This window comes from Capra hircus, chromosome 6, assembly GCF_001704415.2.
Source record: "Capra hircus breed San Clemente chromosome 6, ASM170441v1, whole genome shotgun sequence".
Lineage (NCBI taxonomy): Eukaryota > Metazoa > Chordata > Mammalia > Artiodactyla > Bovidae > Capra > Capra hircus.
In genome coordinates this window covers 22,193,153-22,213,706 of record NC_030813.1, presented here as the reverse complement: position 1 = coordinate 22,213,706, position 20,554 = coordinate 22,193,153, and the positions used below count along the sequence as shown (strand labels likewise).

At 36.0% G+C, this 20,554-nt stretch overlaps 1 protein-coding gene across 1 annotated transcript in view; it reads right to left on the bottom strand.

The window, feature by feature from the left end:
* Positions 931 to 20,554, bottom strand: part of LOC102174639 (sodium/hydrogen exchanger 9B1) — an 82,586-nt gene continuing 62,962 nt past the window's right edge. Inside the window, exons 7-12 of the mRNA XM_005681361.3 lie at positions 17,416 to 17,591; positions 11,950 to 12,056; positions 10,951 to 11,100; positions 3,181 to 3,289; positions 2,505 to 2,641; positions 931 to 1,273 (exon numbers count right to left, since the gene is read on the bottom strand). Coding sequence (XP_005681418.2) covers positions 1,061 to 1,273; positions 2,505 to 2,641; positions 3,181 to 3,289; positions 10,951 to 11,100; positions 11,950 to 12,056; positions 17,416 to 17,591 — 892 coding nt within the window. The 3' untranslated portion in view covers positions 931 to 1,060. The remainder of the gene's footprint in view (positions 1,274 to 2,504; positions 2,642 to 3,180; positions 3,290 to 10,950; positions 11,101 to 11,949; positions 12,057 to 17,415; positions 17,592 to 20,554) is intronic.

Here is a 20,554-nt window from a genome sequence, read left to right as displayed (position 1 = left end):
GACATTAAATCAGTAGGGTGACAATATATAGCCTTGATGTACTGGAACCAGTCCATTGTTCCATGTCTGATTCTAACTTCTACTTCTTGACCTGCGTACAGGCCAGGAGGCAGGTAAGGTGGTCTGGTATTCTCATCTCGTTAAGAATTTTCCACAATTTGTTGTGATCCACACAGTCAAAGGCTTTGGCATAGTCAATGAAGAAGAAGTAGATGTTTTTCTGGAATTCTCTTGCTTTTTCAATGCTCCAACAGATGTTGGCACTTTGATCTCTGGTTCTTCTGCCTTTTCTAAATCCAGCTTGAACATCTGGAAGTTCCCAGTTCACGTACTGTTGAAGCCTAGCTTGGAGAATTTTGAGCATTACTTTGCTAGTGCGTGAGATGAGTGCAATTGTCCATTTGTTTGAACTTTCTTTGGCTTTGACTTTCTTTGGGACTGGAATGAAAACTGACCTTTTCCCAGGTCATTTTAAGGGTACTGCAGAAGAAATGTAAGAGTATTGCAGAAGAAATGTAAGTCTAACTTTGATTCTTTTATTAATTCAATCGGTCACTAAAACTAGAAATTAAAATTCATTTAGTTGACCCACTTAAAGTTGCTTTGTTTTATTTTTGTCAATTCTTTTTCCTTTTTCTGATAATCTTTTCTAACTGAATTACTAACCTGATGAAGAGTTGTTCTATTTAGAGACTTATGCTATCTTATCTTTCTTACATTAGGTTCATTTAATTTTTGATTGTTTTTAGTTTGTATTATGACAAACTAAAATAGTTTGTATTATATGTTGTAAATCCAACTTGACAGATTTCTTTAACTTTCCTAGGGTATTTATGCTTTGTTCTTGAAATACATAAATACTAAGAAGGTATTCTATTTTATATTATCTTTATTAAATTAACTTTGGGATAAAAAATCATAGGAATCTTCTGTAGTCAAATCATATATTTATTAAAGCTTTGCTTCTATGTACATTCTTCACATATGTGTACCTTTTAATTTTTCTCTTATGTAAGAGAATTCATTAAGAGAAGCAGGCAAGTGATGGCAAATCAACTTTTTAATGAAGTTCTAATCCTGATAACTCCATTTTCACTTTGCTTTTATCATAGCGAGTGAGTACTTTAGGTCCCAGAATGCCAATAATTAGAGCTCCATTTGGAGCTGTGATCAAGATGGCTAAAAAGGCTACTGTCATCACATCCTTCGAATATGATTCCAAATGGGGTGCACTCATTCTTGCTTTTTCAAGAGCCAGAGGACCTAATACAGCCTATATTTAGAGGAGAAAAAGATGAGGCATAAAGAAAAATGCTAAATGGGTTAACATATAGTAAAAATAAAGAGCTCTGTTAAAACAAATACCGCCTAGTACTAGACTACTAGAAAAGAGACAAATGTTAAGGAATTTTGGTAAATGACTCATCAATTTTATGTTCTTCTTAGCAAATATATCTGGAAGGAAAGTGAAGTAGTGACAAACAGCTGATTTTGTGTTCTTATCATCTCAGCTTTCCCCTGTTTAAGTATCTTTTTTGAATGCTCACAATACTTTTGGAATCTTAGGAGTTCAGATGAACCAGAGTTTTGCATATTTGTCTTTACCATGAACCACTAGGTTCCTGGCTACAAAAAGACAATATAAAATGCTAAGGTTTCTTATGGTTCTTTAGGATTTTGTCGTCCATCTTCTCCTTGTTCTTCCTACTGGGAGCAGTGTGATATAGTAAAACTGACAAGAGTTTTGGAATTTATAACTTGCCTAAAGTTGTAGGCAAGTAACTTGTTATTCAATACAGGCAGCCTTGTCCCAAGGACCTGCTTTGCTTATCATTACATAGATTTGTGTTGCATGGAAACTCACAAGCTTCTGTTTTGGAGTAACAGTAGGGAAAAGAATTTCAGGAAATCAGAGAGCATAACTACAAAGTTTCCTTTTTCTCTTTCTCTCTTTCACTCATCATTCAGCATTAATTTTTGTAGGCATACAGAGCTTATTTACTGTATACCTACTGCATGCTAAGTGTTAGGAGGGAAAAATAACAACAAAAACAAACAAACAAACACTTCTTATCCTTCCTATATATTCTAGTTGAGAGATTCAGTCATGCAAATTAAATATATAATAAAAAATAATACATATGCATTTATGTATGGTAGAGTGAGTGGCAGGGGTAGGAAAGATATATTTTAAAAAGAATCAATGTGTCTCTACTTTAAAATCCTAACACTTAGCTCTGTAACATTCAGCAAAACGTAAAAATCCAGTTTTCAGAAATACTCTTATTTTAAATTTTGGGAAAACAAAAATGTTTTCATAAGTTTAGCAAGTATTTGTCATTAAAAGCACAGTGTTTTAAAGATTATGTTACTTTTAATGAGTGGTTATGATCAATCAAGCATTTAAAAAGACTAATAGCCCAAATTTTGTGACTAGTTTTTTTTTTACTTAGAATTTTAAAAATAAACATTAAAATAATTAGAATATCTTAATATACTCTTACCTGGACTGTAGCTTTTGGCATCCATGATAAAGCAATAAATATTTTCTCCTTAAAATTAAAACCAGCACAAGACATCAATACAAATGTAAACGAAATTCTCACCAATAATGCCAAACTCATGGTACCAACAAAAAGGCCTGCAACAGAAAAAGACAAACAGTATTTGGGAAGAAGTGGTTCTTTATGCCTAGAAACATAATTTGCAAAAGTGTTGAAAACATTTTTTAGGGCTACTGTCTCTCTATATCTGTATTAAGTAAAAATAATACTCATAAAAATAAAAATGTGATTGAGGCTTCTATGTAAAGTACAAGAGATAATCTGATGATGGAGGTATGATGAAAAGTAAGATAAATTACATTTATTTAATTCTGAGCTAACAGGCTCTGAACTTTTACTATAAATGAAAGTATTTAGAAGGTGCTGCTGGTATCTAATATTTCCCTTCAGAAAAAAATTCTAATTTCTATTTCCTCAGATCACTCAGGGAAGATATTCAAGGTTGTCTTTGGTTACAAAGACCATACAGGGTAAACGAAGAATAAATGTATATTACAACCTGAGCTTCTAAAGGTCCTTGTAGCATTCAAAGACATATTGTAAGTAAAAATAAAAATTACTCTGTTTTCTTAAATATTTTTAAATCTTACATTTTTGTGCCTCTAATCATTCTTACCAATAGCATTTGATTTAAGAGCTGCAACAGATACTTCTGCTCCAACCAAACCAAAAAGAAGAGGTTGGAAAATATCCCACGCAGTTCCAATAAGTTTTTGGACTCTAACCTGTAGAGAAGAGTAATACATTTTCAGTTATTGTGATGAATAAAAGAATTTGCATTTCAGACATGTAAAGGTTCTCAACATTTAATAAACAAGATATTTTATCTGTAGAAGAAATTTTAAAACAATAAAAATTAAATGAGTAGGTTAACTCTTTTATACGAACAGAATTTGATTAAAAGACATTTACAACACAATAAAAATATTAGTTGGTAATTTTGTCATGGGACAAAAAAGATATTATTTGGCAATTTTATCCTTGGAGTTCCATACATGTTCTGATGGTGCAGTAAGAGTTCTACCTTTTGTTTGAAAGGCAACTGAGCAGGGACAGAACTACATCATGCCTGATGAGAACATATTCAAGCTCATTCAAATATTTCAGTTCTCAAAAGTGAGTTGGGGAAGAGCTCCACTCAGTTATCCCAGGACCAAATCCCATGAAAATGAATCCTGATATGTCCTAAACTACTAGGAAAAAAATTCTGGTAATCTGTTAGGCCTGCTTCCAAATGACCCATATTAAAAACATGAACCAAACCAAAATAGCTGATAGATTCTCATTTGGTTGCCTCCCTGACTTCCCTTTCTGGGAATGAATCCCTCCCAGTGCTGCTTCCACAATTACATGGTTACAGGAAACACTCCCACTGACATAAAAGTACTCTGGCTCTTTTCCAGGAAATTGGATGAGGAGATTTTAGTCTCAGTGTATGTTTATCCTTTTTTTTTTTCCCAAACAGGAGGAGATTCATAAAACATTCATATCCTTTGAGGCAAAAACTATTTTCATAACTACTCCCCTTATGACTCAGTTTTCTGGTTACTGCTTATAAAAGTAAGTTTGAAAAATGAAATAACAAAAGAAAACCAGTATTCTGTCTTCTTCACAGCACATTGTCCTATTTGTTACTTATTTAATCTTTAAAATCTATTTATTCTTTACTCTTTGATTTTCTTTATCATGTAAAGAGATCAAGTAGTTTTCATTTTATTTGTAATTTATTATTAGTCATTTAATTTCCTCTGTAATTATGACTTTATCAGAATACTAAGCAGATTGGGAACTTCTTAAGCTGATTCTAAAATTTATCTAAAAAAGAATATGGACAGGAACAGTTAAGAAATACTCTAAAAATAGGTACAATAGAGGGAATCTTCTATACTAGATTCTGAGACATAAAACCACAATGATTGAGAGTGCTATTGCACAGGAATAGGTGTTTAAAGAGACTTCAGAAGTAAATATATATATATCAATGAATTATTGGATTAATCAATAAATAATTTGACAAAATTGACTATGCAATTCACAGCATATATATATGTATATATGTATGTCTATGAATATATATATATATGTAAACAGATGCATGTACATCCTTACCTCACAACATTCACAAAAATAAATTCCAGATGAAGTAGAGAACTAAATGCAAAGCAAAACTACCAAAGTATTCAATCAGTTCAGTTCAGTCGCTCAGTCGTGTCCGACTCTGTGACCCCATGAATCACAGCATGCCAGGCCTCCCTGTCCATCACCAACTCCCGGAGTTCACTCAGACTCACGTCCATTGAGTCCGTGATGCCATCCAGCTATCTCATCCTCAATCGTCCCCTTCTCCTCCTGCCCCTAGTCCCTCCCAGCATTAGAGTCTTTTCCAATGAGTCAACTCTTCACATGAGGTGGCCAAGTACTGAAGTTTCAACTTTAGCATCATTCCTTCCAAAGAACACCCAGGACTGATTTCCTTTAGAATGGACTGGTTGGATCTCCTTGCAGTCCAGGGGACTCTCGAGAGTCTTCTCCAACACCACAGTTCAAAAGCATCAATTCTTCGGCACTCAGCTTTCTTCACAGTCCAATTCTTACATCCATACACGACCACTGGAAAAACCATAGCCTTGACTAGACGGACCTTTGCTGGCAAAGTAATGTCTCTGCTTTTGAATATGCTATCTAGGTTGGTCATAACTTTTCTTTCAAGGAATAAGCGTCTTTTAATTTCATAGCTGCAATCACCATCTGCAGTGATTTTGGAGCCCCCAAAAATAAAGTCTCACACTGTTTCCACTGTTTCCCCATCTATCTGCCATGAAGTGATGGGATCGGATGCCATAATCTTAGTTTTCTGAATGTTGAGCTTTAAGGCAACTTTTTCACTCTCCTCTTTCACTTTCATCAAGAGGCTTTTTAGTTCCTCTTCACATTCTGCCATAAGGGTGGTGTCATCTGCATATCTGACGTTATTGATATTTCTCCTGGCAATCTTGATTCCAGCTTGTGCTTCTTCCAGTCCAGCGTTTCTCATGATGTACTCTGCATATAAATTAAATAAGCAGGGTGACAATATACAGCCTTGACGTACACCTTTTCCTATTTGGAACCAGTCTGTTGTTCCATGTCCAGTTCTAACTGTTGCTTCCTGACCTGCATATAGGTTTCTCAAGAGGCAGGTCAGGTGGTCTGGTATTCCCATCTCTCTCCGAATTTTCCACAGTTAATGTGGTCCACACAGTCAAAGGCTTTGGCATAGTCAATAAAGCAGAAATAGATGTTTTTCTGGAACTCTCTTGCTTTTTCCATGATCAGTGGATGTTGGCAATTTGATCTCTGATTCCTCTGCCTTTTCTAAAACCAGCTTGAACATCTGGAAGTTCTCAGTTCATGTACTGCTGAAGTCTGGCTTGAAGAATTTTGAGCATTACTTTACTAGTGTGTGAGATGAGTGCAATTGTGTGGTAGTTTGAGCATTCTTTGGCATTGCCTTTCTTTGGGATTGGAATGAAAACTGATCTTTTCCAGTCCTGTGGCCACTGCTGAGTTTTCCAAATTTGCTGGCATATTGAGTGCAGCACTTTCACAGCATCATCTTTCAGGATTTGAAACAGCTCAACTGGAATTCCATCACCTCCACTAGCTTTGTTCATAGTGATGCTTTCTAAGGCACATTTGACTTCACATTCCAGGATGTCTGGCTCTAGGTGAGTGATCACACCATCGTGATTATTGGGGTCATGAAGCTCTTTTTTGTAGAGTTCTTCTGTGTATTCTTGCCACCTCTTCTTAATATTTTCTGCTTCTGTTAGGTCCCTACCATTTCTGTCCTTTATCGAGCCCATCTTTGCATGAAATGTTCCCTTGGTATCTCTAATTTTCTTGAAGAGATCTCTAGCCTTTCCCATTCTGTTGTTTTCCTCTATTTCTTTGCATTGATCACTGAAGAAGGCTTTCTTATCTTTCCTTGCTATTCTTTGGAATTCTGCATTCAGATGCTGATATCTTTCCTTTTCTCCTTTGCTTTTCACTTCTCTTCTCTTCACAGCTATTTGTAAGGTCTCCCCAGACAGCCATTTTGCTTTTTTGCATTTCTTTTCCATGGGGATGGTCTTGATCCCTGTCTCCTGTACAATGTCACGAACCTCTGCCCATAGTTCACCAGGCACTCTATCTATCAGATCTAGCCCCTTAAATCTATTTCTCACTTCCACTGTATAATTATAAGGGATTTGATTTAGGTTATACCTGAATGGTCTAGTGTATTAATTGATAATATATAAGATGATATAATGTTCATAATCTCATGATCTTGGGTGAAAAAGTCCTTCTTAAACAAGATAAAGACCCAAAACCAAAAAGAAAAAACTGACAGACTTGACTATAGGAAATTTTACTGCCATACAAAAGACATCATAAATGAAGATAAGCAAAAATTAAACACAACATGTAGATAACAAAGAATTAGTAGCCCTAACATATAAAGAAACTCTATAAATTAGGAACAAAAAGGCAAATAAAGCAGTTAATAATGGGCAAAGAATATGAATAGGTGGTTATAAAAGAATATATGAATAGAAGCTTGTTGTCATTGTTTAGCCACTAAGTCATGTCTAACTCTTTTGTGACCCGTGGACTGTAACCTGACAGGCTGCCCTGTCCATGGGATTTCCCAACCAAGAACACTGGAGTGGGTTATCATTTTCTTCTCCGGGGGATCTTCTTGACCTAGGGACTGAATCTCTGTCTCCTGCATTGGCAGGTGGATTCTTCACCACTGAGCCACCAGAGAAGCCTGAATAGAAGTTTCAGTCAGTTCAGTTCAGTTCAGTTGCTCAGTCTTGTCCAACTCTTTGCGACCCCATGAATCGCAGCACGCCAGGCCTCCCTGTCCATCACTATCTCCCGGAGTTCACTCAGACTCACGTCCATTGAGTCCGTGATGCCATCCAGCCATCTGATCCTCTGTCGTCCCCTTCTCCTACTTCCCCCAATCCCTGCCAGCATCAGAGTCTTTTCCAATGAGTCAACTCTTCACATGAGGTGGCCGAAGTACTGGAGCTTCAGCTTTAGCATCATTCCTTCCAACGAAATCCCAAAATAGAAGTTTACTTCACTACTAATCAGAGAAATATAAAGAATAACAATGTTATAAAGTTTCTTACCCATCAGGTTGTTAAGGAAATCATTGATAATATCCAAAATTGTTGATGGGTGTAGGTATTAAGGGACTCTCCTATACTGTTGGTAGTAAACAGTATAAATAAAATCTTTTAAGGGATAATTTGGCAATGTGCTAAGTCACTTCAGTCATGTCCAGCTGTTTGTGATCCTGTGGACTATAGCCTGCCAGGCTCCCCTGTTCATGGGATTCTCCAGGTAAGAATACTAGAGTGGGTTGCCATTTCCTACTCCAGGAGATCTTCCTCACCCGAGAATTGAACCCACATGTCCAGTGTCTCCTGCACTGGCAGGCAGGTTCTTTACCGCTAGTGCTACGTGGAAAGCCTAATTTGGCAGTAACCACCAGTATAGAAATGTACCAGTTTTAAATTCAGTCATTCCATTTCTAGAAATCTATTCCTACACAAGTATTCATACGTTTGCAAAACCACATATGAATAAGACTGTTCATGGTTGTGCTGTTTGTAATAACAAAAAATGGAAGTGATCTACATTAGAAGGGTGTTTAGAGGAAAGGACCTGGGAAGGGGATTTGATATTTGGGGATGGTGAGGAAAAAGGAGTATTTCTCATTTTGTTACATATGTGTACCTTCTTATTCTTAATTTTTTAAAAAAATATAAATTTATTTATTTTAATTGGAGATTAACTACAATGTTGTATTGGTTTTGCCATACATCAACATAAATCCGCCATGGGTATACACATGTTCCCCATCCTGAAACCCCACCCACCTCCCTCCCCGTACCATCCCTCTGGGTCATCCCAGTGCACCAGCCCCAAGCATCCTGTATCATGCATCGAACCTGGACTGGCGATTCATTTCATATATGACATTATACATGTTTCAATGCCATTCTCCCAAATCATCCCACCCTTGCCCTCTCCCACAGAGTCCAAAAGACTGTTCTATACATCTGTGTCTCTTTTGCTGTCTTGCATAGAGGGTTATCGTTACCATCTTTCTAAATTCCATATATATGCGTTAGTATACTGTATTGCTGTTTTTCTTTCTGGCTTACTTCACTCTGTATAATAGGCTCCAGTTTCATCCACCTCATTAGAATGAATTCAAATGTATTCTTTTTAACGGCTGAGTAATACTCCATTGTGTATATGTACCACAGCTTTCTTATCCATTCATCTGCTGATGGACATCTAGGTTGCTTCCATGTCCTGGCTATTATAAACAGTGCTGTGATGAACACTGGAGTACATGTGTCTGTTTCAATTCTGGTTTCCTCGGTGTGTATGCCCAGTAGTGAGATTGCTGGGTCATAAGGCAGTTCTATTTGCAGTTTTTTAAGGAATCTTCACATTGTTCTCCGTAGTGGCTGTATTAGTTTGCATTCCCACTAACAGTGTAAGAGGGTTCCCTTTTCTCCATACCCTCTCCAGCTTTTATTGCTTGTAGACTTTTGGATAGCAGCCATTCTGACTGGTGTGAAATGGTACCTCATTGTGGTTTTGATTTGCATTTCTCTGATACTTAGTGATGTTGAGCATCTTTTCATGTGTTTGTTAGCCATCTGTAAAGACTCCACCAGAAAATTACTAGAGCTAATCAATGAATATAGTAAAGTTGCAGGATATAAAATCAACACACAGAAATGAGGGAGAAAAATAATGAGAAAATAGAAAGAGAAATTAAGGAAACAATTCCATTCACCATTGCAACGAAAATAATAAAATACTTAGGAATATATCTACCTAAAGAAACTAAAGACCTATATATAGAAAACTATAAAACATTGGTGAAAGAAATCAAAGAGGACACTAATAGATGGAGAAATATACCATGTTCATGGATTGGAAGAATCAATATAGTGAAAATCAGTATACTACCCAAAGCAATCTATAGATTCAATGCAATCCCTATCAAGCTACCAATAGTATTTTTCACAGAGCTAGAACAAATAATTTCACAATTTGTATGGAAATATAAAAAACTGAATAGCCAAAGCAATCTTGAGAAAGAAGAATGGAACTGGAGGAATCAACCTGCCTGACTTCAGGCTCTACTACAAAGCCACAGTCATCAAGACAGTATGGTACTGGCACAAAGACAGAAATACAGATCAATGGAACAAAATAGAAAGCCCAGAGATAAATCCATGCACCTATGGACACCTTATCTTTGACAAAGGAGGCAAGAATATACAATGGAGAAAAGATAGTCTCTTTAACAAGTGGTGCTGGGAAAACTGGTCAACCACTTGTAAAAGAATGAAACTAGAACTTTCTAACACCATACACAAAAATAAACTCAAAATGGATTAAAGATCTAAATGTAAGACCAGAAACTATAAAACTCCTAAAGGAGAACATAGGCAAAACACTCTCCAACATACATCACAGCAGGATCCATCTCCCATCTCCCAGAATATTGGAAATAAAAGCAAAAATAAACAAATGGGACCTAATTAAACTTAAAAGCTTCTGCACAACAAAGTAAACCATAGGCAAGGTGAAAAGACAGCCTTCAGAATGGGAGAAAATAATAGCAAATGAAGCAACTGACAAAGGACTAATCTCAAAAATATACACTCAACTCCTTCAGCTCAATTCCAGAAAAATAAATGACCCAATCAAAAAATGGGCCAAAGAACCAAACAGACATTATTCTTAATATTTTATGAGAATAGTTTCACATATTAATTGCATAATTAAAATAAAAGTTATATAATCATATTGCATTAAACTTGGGAAAAAGACTAATGTGATCACTCAACTTCTGATTGCATTTTAGTGTATTTCCAGTTCCTTTTCTTGAGTATTTTATTTCCTTGATTGACTCATTCACCTTGAAGATACAAACTTATAGAACATCTTCCTAGAATTAATATTTCTTTTTTAGTTTTTTTCTGAATAGACATATTTTACTGAAGCATAGTTGACTTACAATGTTTCAGGTACACAGCAAGATGATTCAGTTAGACATATACACATATATTATTTTTCAAATTATTTTCCATTATAGGTTATTATAAGAAATTGACTATAGTTTCTGTGCTATACAGTAAGCCTTTGTTGCATATCTATCTTTTAATCAGAAATCTAGCATTCTATTCATATTAAGTCAAACAATTGGAATCAAAATGGCATATATTTTTTAACAGAGTAAGATTTCTTAAATGTCCATTTCAGATGTAAAAAGTACAGTTATTTTATCTTTAAAAAAATGGTGTATAAAAATATTCACCTTTTCTTTGGACCAACCTGTCCCTGCAGTGAAACTCAATACTAGTGTGCACAATCCTCCAGCTGTATTCATACCAAATTGATGGCTGGCTAAGACAGCAGAAATAGACATACTCAAAATAAAAAATGCTCTCTTCACCTCAAGTTTTTCCTAGAATTAGATAGATATTTGGAAATTAATTTACATTAAATATATAATTATTATGTTATCTATCATTTATTACTGACCCTTTGATACCATGTCTTTATATGCTATATCAAATAACATCTAAAGTTTGACTTTATTTCTCACCACATATTTTAGCAGACTTGTGACAAAATTTGCAACTACTAAGTTTCATTTTCTGCCACATCTCTGATACTACCGTCAGTAAAATGGTTATAATACTTTAACTGTAAGAGAAGAAGGAAAGAAAAGAGACCCATATAATCTGTAGTTCCACACAACAAATCCAAAGAGTTCTTAAAAATAAATGTCTGAGTATCTTTTTAGCTGAAACAATAACTACAGGGAAATTAAGATGGAAGTTATGGAAATCAAAGAGTAATGGCATGTCTTTTAGGGCAGGAAAGAGTTGATAGTGTTGCCTTATTCAAAGGGAGAGGGAGAAAATTTAAGTCAGAAAATATGCAGAAATAAATGGGAATATATTTCCCCCAAAATGTTCAGTGGAATGTCTGAGGGAAAAAGATAAGGAAAAAAAGTCAGGAGTCAATAGGCAATTTGGTGAAGAAAGAAGTGGGACAAAATGGAGAAGTTCCTCTGAATTAAGTACATTTTTCTGATATTCTCTGTGTAATAAGGAAGCAAAGACTTCAGATTAGGGTCACTGACCTGGATCAATGACAACTATGCTCAGTTTTAAGCAGGGAATAGGCATTGGAGGCTACTTTTGGAGAAAGAAAACTAAAGATTAAAGTATTTCATGGATCAAAAGTTCAAATTTTTGAGAGAAATGTCTAATATTGTACTTCCAAATAAGGATTATTTTTTATTTACCTGATCGATACCTGGAAAATGTCGAGCAAACATTCCCAAAACAATTCCTAAAAGTGCACCAAGAATTACATCCCGAAGAGAGGATAGGATGTTACTAGATATGTTACCTGTAAGGGCACAATAAGAAAAACATGTCATAGAGAGGTATTTTCATATAGCCAACAAAGTAGGAAATCAAATGTAGGTGATTCATAAAGAAAGGTATGTTATTACAGAATACACAAAAATGGACCTTTAAAGTTCACACTCATGAAAACATGCAGATTTATTTGATAGTGTACTCTCCAGTGATTTAATATGTATACACAACTCAGAAATGTTCATTGAATAAATAGGCCAGAAAACAAAGAAGAAACCACAATGTTCTCCCCTTACACACCCAACCTAAAATAACCAGGTCAGGTAGAAGAATGCATAGAGACTGGCAGAGGAGTATCTCTGGCACCTAATAGATGGCTAATAATGTTATTCTCTGCTATTCTATTATGGCAAATGATTTAAACATAAAAAGGACAATTTAATAATAACAATATTAAAAAAAGATTTATCCCAGGATCAATCCTAGGAATATTCAAGGATCAACTGATTTTCTAATATATTTTATGTTTTATGCATACATGTAGTTTTATTGTAATACATTTTAAAAAATGATCTAGGGTCACACAAAAAAGTCTAGTTGTGTTCTGTGTTTTCAGCTCAATACAAGAAAGTATTAAATATACATATTTTAGAAATATTTTCCCATTAAAAATAACAAAAGCGTAGGGTGACAACAGCATGATAGTAGAATGGGAACTCCAGAATCGTGATCCCCCACAGAGACACCAATTTAACACCAACATACAGTCTAAAAGGCTTTATGCTCATTTAAAAAGTTACAGCAAGAGAAAAGCAACTCATCACATAAAAGAGAATGCCCATAAAATTATCAGAGGCTTACAGAGCAGAAGAACTTCTCTGCTGGCTCAGATGGTAAAGAATCTGCCTCCAATGCAGAAGACCTGGGTTTGATCCCTGGGTTGGGAAAATCCCCTGGAGAAGAAAATGCCAATCCACTCCAGTATTCTTGCCTAGAGAATTCCATGGACAGAGGAGCCTATGGGACTACAGTCCATGGGGGTCACAAAGGGTCACGCACAACTGAGCAACTAACACTTTACACAGCAGAAACCTTATAGGTCAGAAGAAGGCAGGATGACATATCCAAAGTGTTGAAAGAAAAAAATGCCAATCAAGAATAATATCCCACAAAACTGTCCTCCAAAGTGAAGGTGAAATTAAGACTTTCTCAGATAAACAAAGGTTAATGGAGTTCATCACCACTAGACCTCCTAACAAGAAATCTTAAAGGGAATCCTTCAAGTGTAAATAAAAAGATGTTAGCAACACACAAAACTACCACACAGTTGCACTTATCTCACATGCTAGCAAAGTAATGTTCAAAATTCTCCAAGCCAGGCTTCAACAGTACATGAACTGTGAATTTCCAGATGTTCCAGATGGATTCAGAAAAGGCAGAGGAACAGAGATCAAATTGCCAACATCTGTTGGATCACTGAAAAAGTGAGAGAGTTCCAGAAAACCATATATTTCTGCTTTATTGACTATGCCAAAGCCTTTGACCATGTGGATCACAGCCATCTATGGAAAATTCTTAAAGAGATGAGAATACCAGACCACCATACCTGCCTCCTGAGAAATCTGTAAGCAGGTCAAGAAGCAACAGTTAGAACTGGACATGGAACAACAGACTGGTTCCAAATCAGGAAAAGAGTACGTTAAGGCTGTATATTGTCACCCTGCTTATTTAACTTATATGCAGAGTACATCATGAGAAATGCTGGACTGGATGAAGCACAAGCTGGAATCAAGATTGCTGGGAGAAATATCAATAACCTCAGGTATGCAGATGACACCACCCTTATGCCAGAAAGCGAAGAAGGACTAAAGAGCCTCTTGATGAAAGTGAAAGAGAAGAGTGAAAAGGTTGGCTTAAAACTCAACATTCAAAAAACTAAGATCATGGCATGTGGTCCCATCACTTCATGGCAAATAGATGGGGAAACAGTGGCAGACTTTATTTTTTTGGGCTCCAAAATCATTGCAGATGGTGACAGCATCCATGAAATTAAAAGACACTTACTCCTTGGAAGGAAAGGTATGACCAATGTAGACCGCATATTAAAAAGCAGAGACATTACTTTGCCAACAGAGGTCTGCCTTGTCAAGGCTATGGTTTTTCCAGTAGTCATGTATGGATCTGAGAGTTGGACTATAAAGAAGGCTGAGCACCAAAGAATTGATGCTTTTGAACTGTGGTGATGGAGAAGACTCTTGAGAGTCCCTTGGACTGCAAGGAAATCCAACCACTCCATCCTAAAGAAAATCAGTCCTGAATATTCATTGGAAGAACTGATGCTAAAGCTGAAATTCCAATACTTCGGCCACCTGATGCGAAGAACTGACTCATTTGAAAGACCCTGATGCTGGGAAAAGACTGAAGGTGGGAGGAGAAGGGGATGACAAAGGATAAGATGGTTGGATGGCAACACTGACTCAACGGACATGAGTTTGAGTAAGCTCCAGGAGTTGGTGATGGACAGTCCATGGGGTCACAAAGAGTCGGACATGACTGAGCAACTGAACTGAACACAAAAGCATGTAAATATAAACCTCCAGTAAAGTTAAATAGATAGATGAATTAAGAATCCAGTAATACTGTAATGGTGGTGAGGAAATCACTTTTAATTCTGTTAGAGAACTGAAGATAGAAGCACAAAAAATAACTAATTATAAAATTATTTTAATGTATATACAATAAAATGTGTAATTTGTGACACTGGTAACAAAAGGTGAGAAGGATGAGAGAGGAGTAGAAAAGTAGATTTTTTGTATGCAACTGAAGTCACTATCATTTTAAACAGATTACTATAACTTTAAAGATGGAAAAAGATATTCCATGCAAATGGTACCTCAAAGAGGGCAGCAGCAGTCATACTTTTACCAGCCAAGACAGATTTTAGGTCAAATACTGTCACAAGAGATAAATACAGGATACTGCATAATGGTAAAAGGGCCAACTGACTCAAAAGGTAAAGTGAGATCTCAGTATCTACCAAGTTCCAAAATATAGATGTTTTGAAGATCTAATGTACATAATAAAACTTAAAGAGTTCTTAAAATTTCAAGAGACACTTTACAGTCATGTGGTCCAAGAGGATTTTTTAAAGCATATACCTGCTTGGTTTTCACTTTTTTGGTCCTCTTCAAATTAGGTTTGGTCTCCTGTAGCTTGTTCCCCTAGCATCTTATACTATGTAATATTTATCTCACCTTTAATTATTTAAGATAATTTCCTTGAGAACACAGGCTACATGGCCTTTTCTGTTTGCTGTGTTGGGAGGCAGTACAGAATAGTACTTAAAAGTGCGGGTCTGAGGTCAGACTGCCAGATTTCCATACTGGTTCCCTACTCTGATGTCAAGCAAGTTACTTAATCTCTGTTCCTTAGTTTCCTTATCAGTAAAATGAGCATAACACTGTTGTGATTAGTGAGCTGAAACATCTACAGAACTTATAGCAAGTACCAAGCAATTGCTCAATAAAAACTAATACTGATATTCACTGTTTATCCTCAGCATTTGATACAGTAGCTGGTGGAATAGAAGAGGAGAACAAAATATATTTTTTGAAAGAATGACTGATATCAGTCATGAAGGAGAAGATTGCCAGATCTGACAATAAAAAATTTAGGTCTTCTGAATGGCGAAAAAAAAAAAAAAAAGAGATAAAGTTAAATTACAAAAAGCACAGGATATAAAACAAATGGTTTATCATTCTTAATTTTATGTACAATCAGAGTCTTAACAAATCAAAACAACAAAAGATGAACATGCTTACAGGATATAGGCAAAATATTTCAAGAAAAGTAATCTCTAAGAAATTTCAAAATGATAATAGATAATAAGCATGAACATTAAACATCACTAGTATTCAAAGTACTTCATTTAAAGAGACCTATCAAAGTGGCTAAGGTAAAAAGGACTAGTAAATATCTAATTTTGAAGAAGGTGAAGAGAAAGTGGCATGCTTGTGCATCCTGGTGGGACATGATATTGTGGCAATATATTTCAAAAATCTTATTGTGTTATATCCTTTTTAACTTAACAGTTTCTCTTGTAAGGTTAATAAAATATTAAGCACAACTATTCAGCTGTAAGATGTTCAACCAAGCATTTTAATAGCAGATAGTGGTGTCAATTTAAATTTTCAACATGTCAAGTTGAAAGTCATGCAGCCACGCAAATATGATGGAACCAACAAAAATGTCATAGAAACATATTTACAAATAAATTAGATGTCAGTAATATACAGTTAAATTGAAAACAACTCAAGTTATAAGTAAGTATGGTTAATGTTCACTAATTTTATAAGAATTTTGGGAGGGAGAGAAAGCAAGCTAGAGATAGATGTGGAGAGGGAGAAAAGGAGAAGTCTGGGTGGAGGTACATCAGAAGATTAAGAATATTATTCCTGGGGGTCTTCCCAGGTGGCAAAGTGGTAAAGAATCCGTCTGCCAGTGCAAGAGACACAAGTGATGTGGGTTCGATCTCTGGGTTGGGAAGATTCTCTAGAGTATGAAATGGCAACCCACTCCTGTGTTCTTGCCTGAGAAATCCCATGGACTAAGGAGCCTGGCGCTGGGCTACAGTCCATGCGGTCACAAAGAGTCAGACCCGACTGAGCACATACATGCACACATGACTATAACAGATTTCATTCTTATATTTTCTTTTTTTCTTCTTAGTCATTTATATCTTATGATTTTAAGAGAACCTATATATATATAATCTTTCAACTTTAAAATGTTTTGGTGCTTCGGTTAATAATACAGAAGACTGGACTTCATATATTGGCAGATAATTAAAGTATTATTAAATGTGGAATGTTCATTTCTGCAATCTCTGAGTGACAATCAACACCAAATGTCTCCCTGGGATTTAGAATTGGCACAGGATCTTGTCCCACCACTACCAAAAGGACACACAGTTGTCCATACTCCACACATTTAAGTTGTCTTAATAGCAGAACAACCAGTTATTTAAAATGATAGCCAGAAAAGTACATCTCCAAATTATCTACTAGATATATTAGTAGCACTAACAATATTGTGGCCTAAATTTTTCTACTGAAAACTGATAAAATTCCAAAGCAAAATGAGCAGATAAATGGTAATAATATGGATTATAAAATTAATTGGAATATTTGGTTATTAAAAGGAAATCATTTGTATTAAGTAGTGGTATCTTAACCCACTGAAATTCCTTTTGTGCTCTGGAATGAGCTTTCCATGAAGAATAAAAACATGTTAAATTGAAAAGTCTTCATCAATAAACGAAGGAAAGCTAGAAAACTTGTTTAAAGAATAAAGAAAGCACTGAATTATATGGTAGCTGTTTTGTTTACCTGAGGAGAAAACTATGCTGAAGCATGCATTGAATCCAGTGATAGCCAAGATGTCATCCAAACTGCTGGCAGCTATTAATAAGGTTGGAATGCCTTTCTCAACACCATATCCATTTTCTTGCAAATGTAGCATGGAAGGGACAACAACAGCAGGAGAAACTGCACCAACTACAAAACTGAGAGAAAAATCTTTGAAAACCAATTTAAAAACATCCTTTTAATTAAACAGTGCTTTATAGTAAATTGTACAACCAATATATTAATCTTTATGATGACTTTGAAAGTAAAAGTTCTGCTTTTGAGTAAATGTCATTTAACAGTGGAAAAAATTCCCCAGTGGCTCAGTGGTAAAGAATCTTCCTGCAATGCAGGAGACGCAGGAGATGTGGGCTTGATCCCTGAGTCTAGAAGATCCCCTGGAGGATGAAATGGCTACCCACCCAGTATTCTTGCTGGGAAAATCCCACAGACAGAGAGGCCTGTCGCAGAGCTGGACATGACTGAGCACACACAAAAATACTCACATATTCTTTAGTGCTGTTGAAATTTTACATAAATTCTGTTCAAGATGTTAGGTCAAGCACAAATTGCTGTCTCTACCTCCATCTCAAAAACATTTGAAATAAAGATATGAAAATAATAGGAAAGTCCATAAGCTAGCTAGAAAACAAAATGGGAATCTTCAGTGGACAAGAAATTAAGTGTATCCCAGGAAGATAAAAGACAGGTGGTTTAGGGTTGAAAAAGGAAACCATAAGCCAAAATGCATATAAGCCTGCTACAGAAGATATGGTGTATTCTAAAAAGACCCCAAGCCCAGAAATGGCAGATGCTGGGAGTAGGAGGGACCTCTGAGGAAACTGAATGATGATTATTTAGAGTATTGCTATAAGAATGGTCAGTAAGATGTAGTCTCCACAACACTTCTATCTCTTGAACAAGTCAGTAAGGAAGATATCCGTCCAAAAGAAGAATAGTATGAGCACCTAAGTTACAAAGGCAAATGGGAAAATTTCTGGGCTGATGACACCTGTGAGGAATGGAGACATTCCTGCTCAGGATACTTTGTTGGTACAGCCCTGCCTTGTCTCTTCCACTTTCACCTCCTCAATGCTGCACTATGTGGAGTGATGTACGTGGTCCCTACCAGAACCCTCTAATCAGGCCAGTGCACACATCCCCCAGCTGCTGCTTGTTGACTCCTAACCACTAACACCAGCAGCTTTGTGGGAGCCTTGCACTCCTAACAGAAGCTTACCTACTAATGCTAAGGAGATGCCCCACTTCCCCATTCCAGGCAGCTCCTGCCAGTGACTGACTGATGTGAGGATCTAACAGTTCAGTTCCTTTGCCTCTGGCTGTACAACCTCCCTGGTTTACAGACAAGATTTCCTGAGGGACTCAGGAAGAACTTAGAATTCTCTGAAAAAACGTATTTGCCTAATTCAGTGGTTCCTGAACTTTACTGCACATTGGAACAACCTGGTCTACTATTTATCTGTTGCTGCTTAACAAATCATGCCCAAATCTAGAAGCTTAAAACAACACATATTAACTCACAACCTCTGTGGGTCAGCAATCTGGATATGCATTTGCTGTATACCTCTTCCTACTCAAGGTCTCTCATGAGGTGAGTAGGAGAAACCCTGATCTCAAGTTTATTCACATGGTTGTTGATAGGTCTTCAGTCTCTTGCCATCGGGGCTTCTCCACAGGGCTGCACCCAACATGGCAGCTTACTTCCCCCCAAGAAAGCAATTAAATAGAGTGCAAGAGAGAACAAGGAAGACAGAAGCCATTGTCTTATGACCTAATCATAAAAGTAATGTCCTATCTCTTCTTCAGTATTCCATTGGTTAGAAGCAAGTCAGTAAGTTCAGCCCACATTTAGGAAGAGGGTATTACACAAAAGTTTAAATATCAGAAATCAGTGATATCTGAGAGTTATCTTACCATTTACTTGGGGATTTAAAAAAAAATGCTGATGCCTGAGTCACATTCTAAGACACTCTGATCTGATTTAGGATGGAGTTTGATCTGAATACTGGGATACTGTAAAGTTTTTTTAATTGTAAAAAATACGTAATATAAAGTTAACCTTCTTAGCTATTTTTATGTGTACATTTCAGTAGTGCTAATGATATTCACATTATTGTTTAACTTAGAACATTTTCATCTTGCAAAATCAAAACTCTATAACTGAACAGTACCTTTTCCCCTCTCACCCAAGCCCCTGACAACCACCATTCTATTTTCTGTTAAGATGATTTTGAAGACTCCAGATATACCAGTGGAATCGTACAGTGTTTGTTCTGACTTACTTCACCCAACATAGTATCCTCAAGGTTTATCCACGCTGTAGAATGTGACAGGATTTCCTCTTTTACAGCTGAGTAATATTCCTGTGTGTGTGTGTATTTTCTTTATCCATTCATCTGTCCATGGATATTTGAGCTGCCTCTACCTCTTGGCTACTGTGAATTATGTTGCAATGAATGTGAGTGTGCACGATTGAGCAACTGAACTGAACTGATACTACTTCCAGTTCTTTGGGATATATACCCAGAAGCGGCATTGCTGGATTAAATGGTAGTTTTACTTTAAGTGTTTTGAGAAACCTCCAAACTATTTTCCATAGGAATAGTCCATTTTATATACCCAATAGCATTGTATGAATATTCTAATTTCTCCACATCTGTGTCAATGCTTGTTATTTTCTAGTTTTTTTTAAATAGTAACCATCCTAATGAGTATGAGGTGCTATTTCCTTATTTGCCTTTCTCTAATGATTATAAATGTTGAGCGCTTTCATATGCTTATTGGCTATTTGTATATCTTCTTTGTAGAAATGTCTATGTAAGTTTTTTGCCCATTATATAGTCAGGTTTTTAAAATTTACTGAGTTATACGGTTTTTTTAAAACATATTTTGAATATTGATCTCTCTCCAGATATATGGTTTATAATTATTTTCTTCCATTCTGTGTGCTGCCTTTTCATTTTGTTTCCTTTGCATGCAAAAATTTTTAAGTTTCATGCAGTTCCATCTATTTTCACTTTTGTTGCTTGTGATTTTAGTGTCATATCCAAGAAATCATTGCCAAATTCAATGTCATGAAGTTTTTACATATGGTATGCTA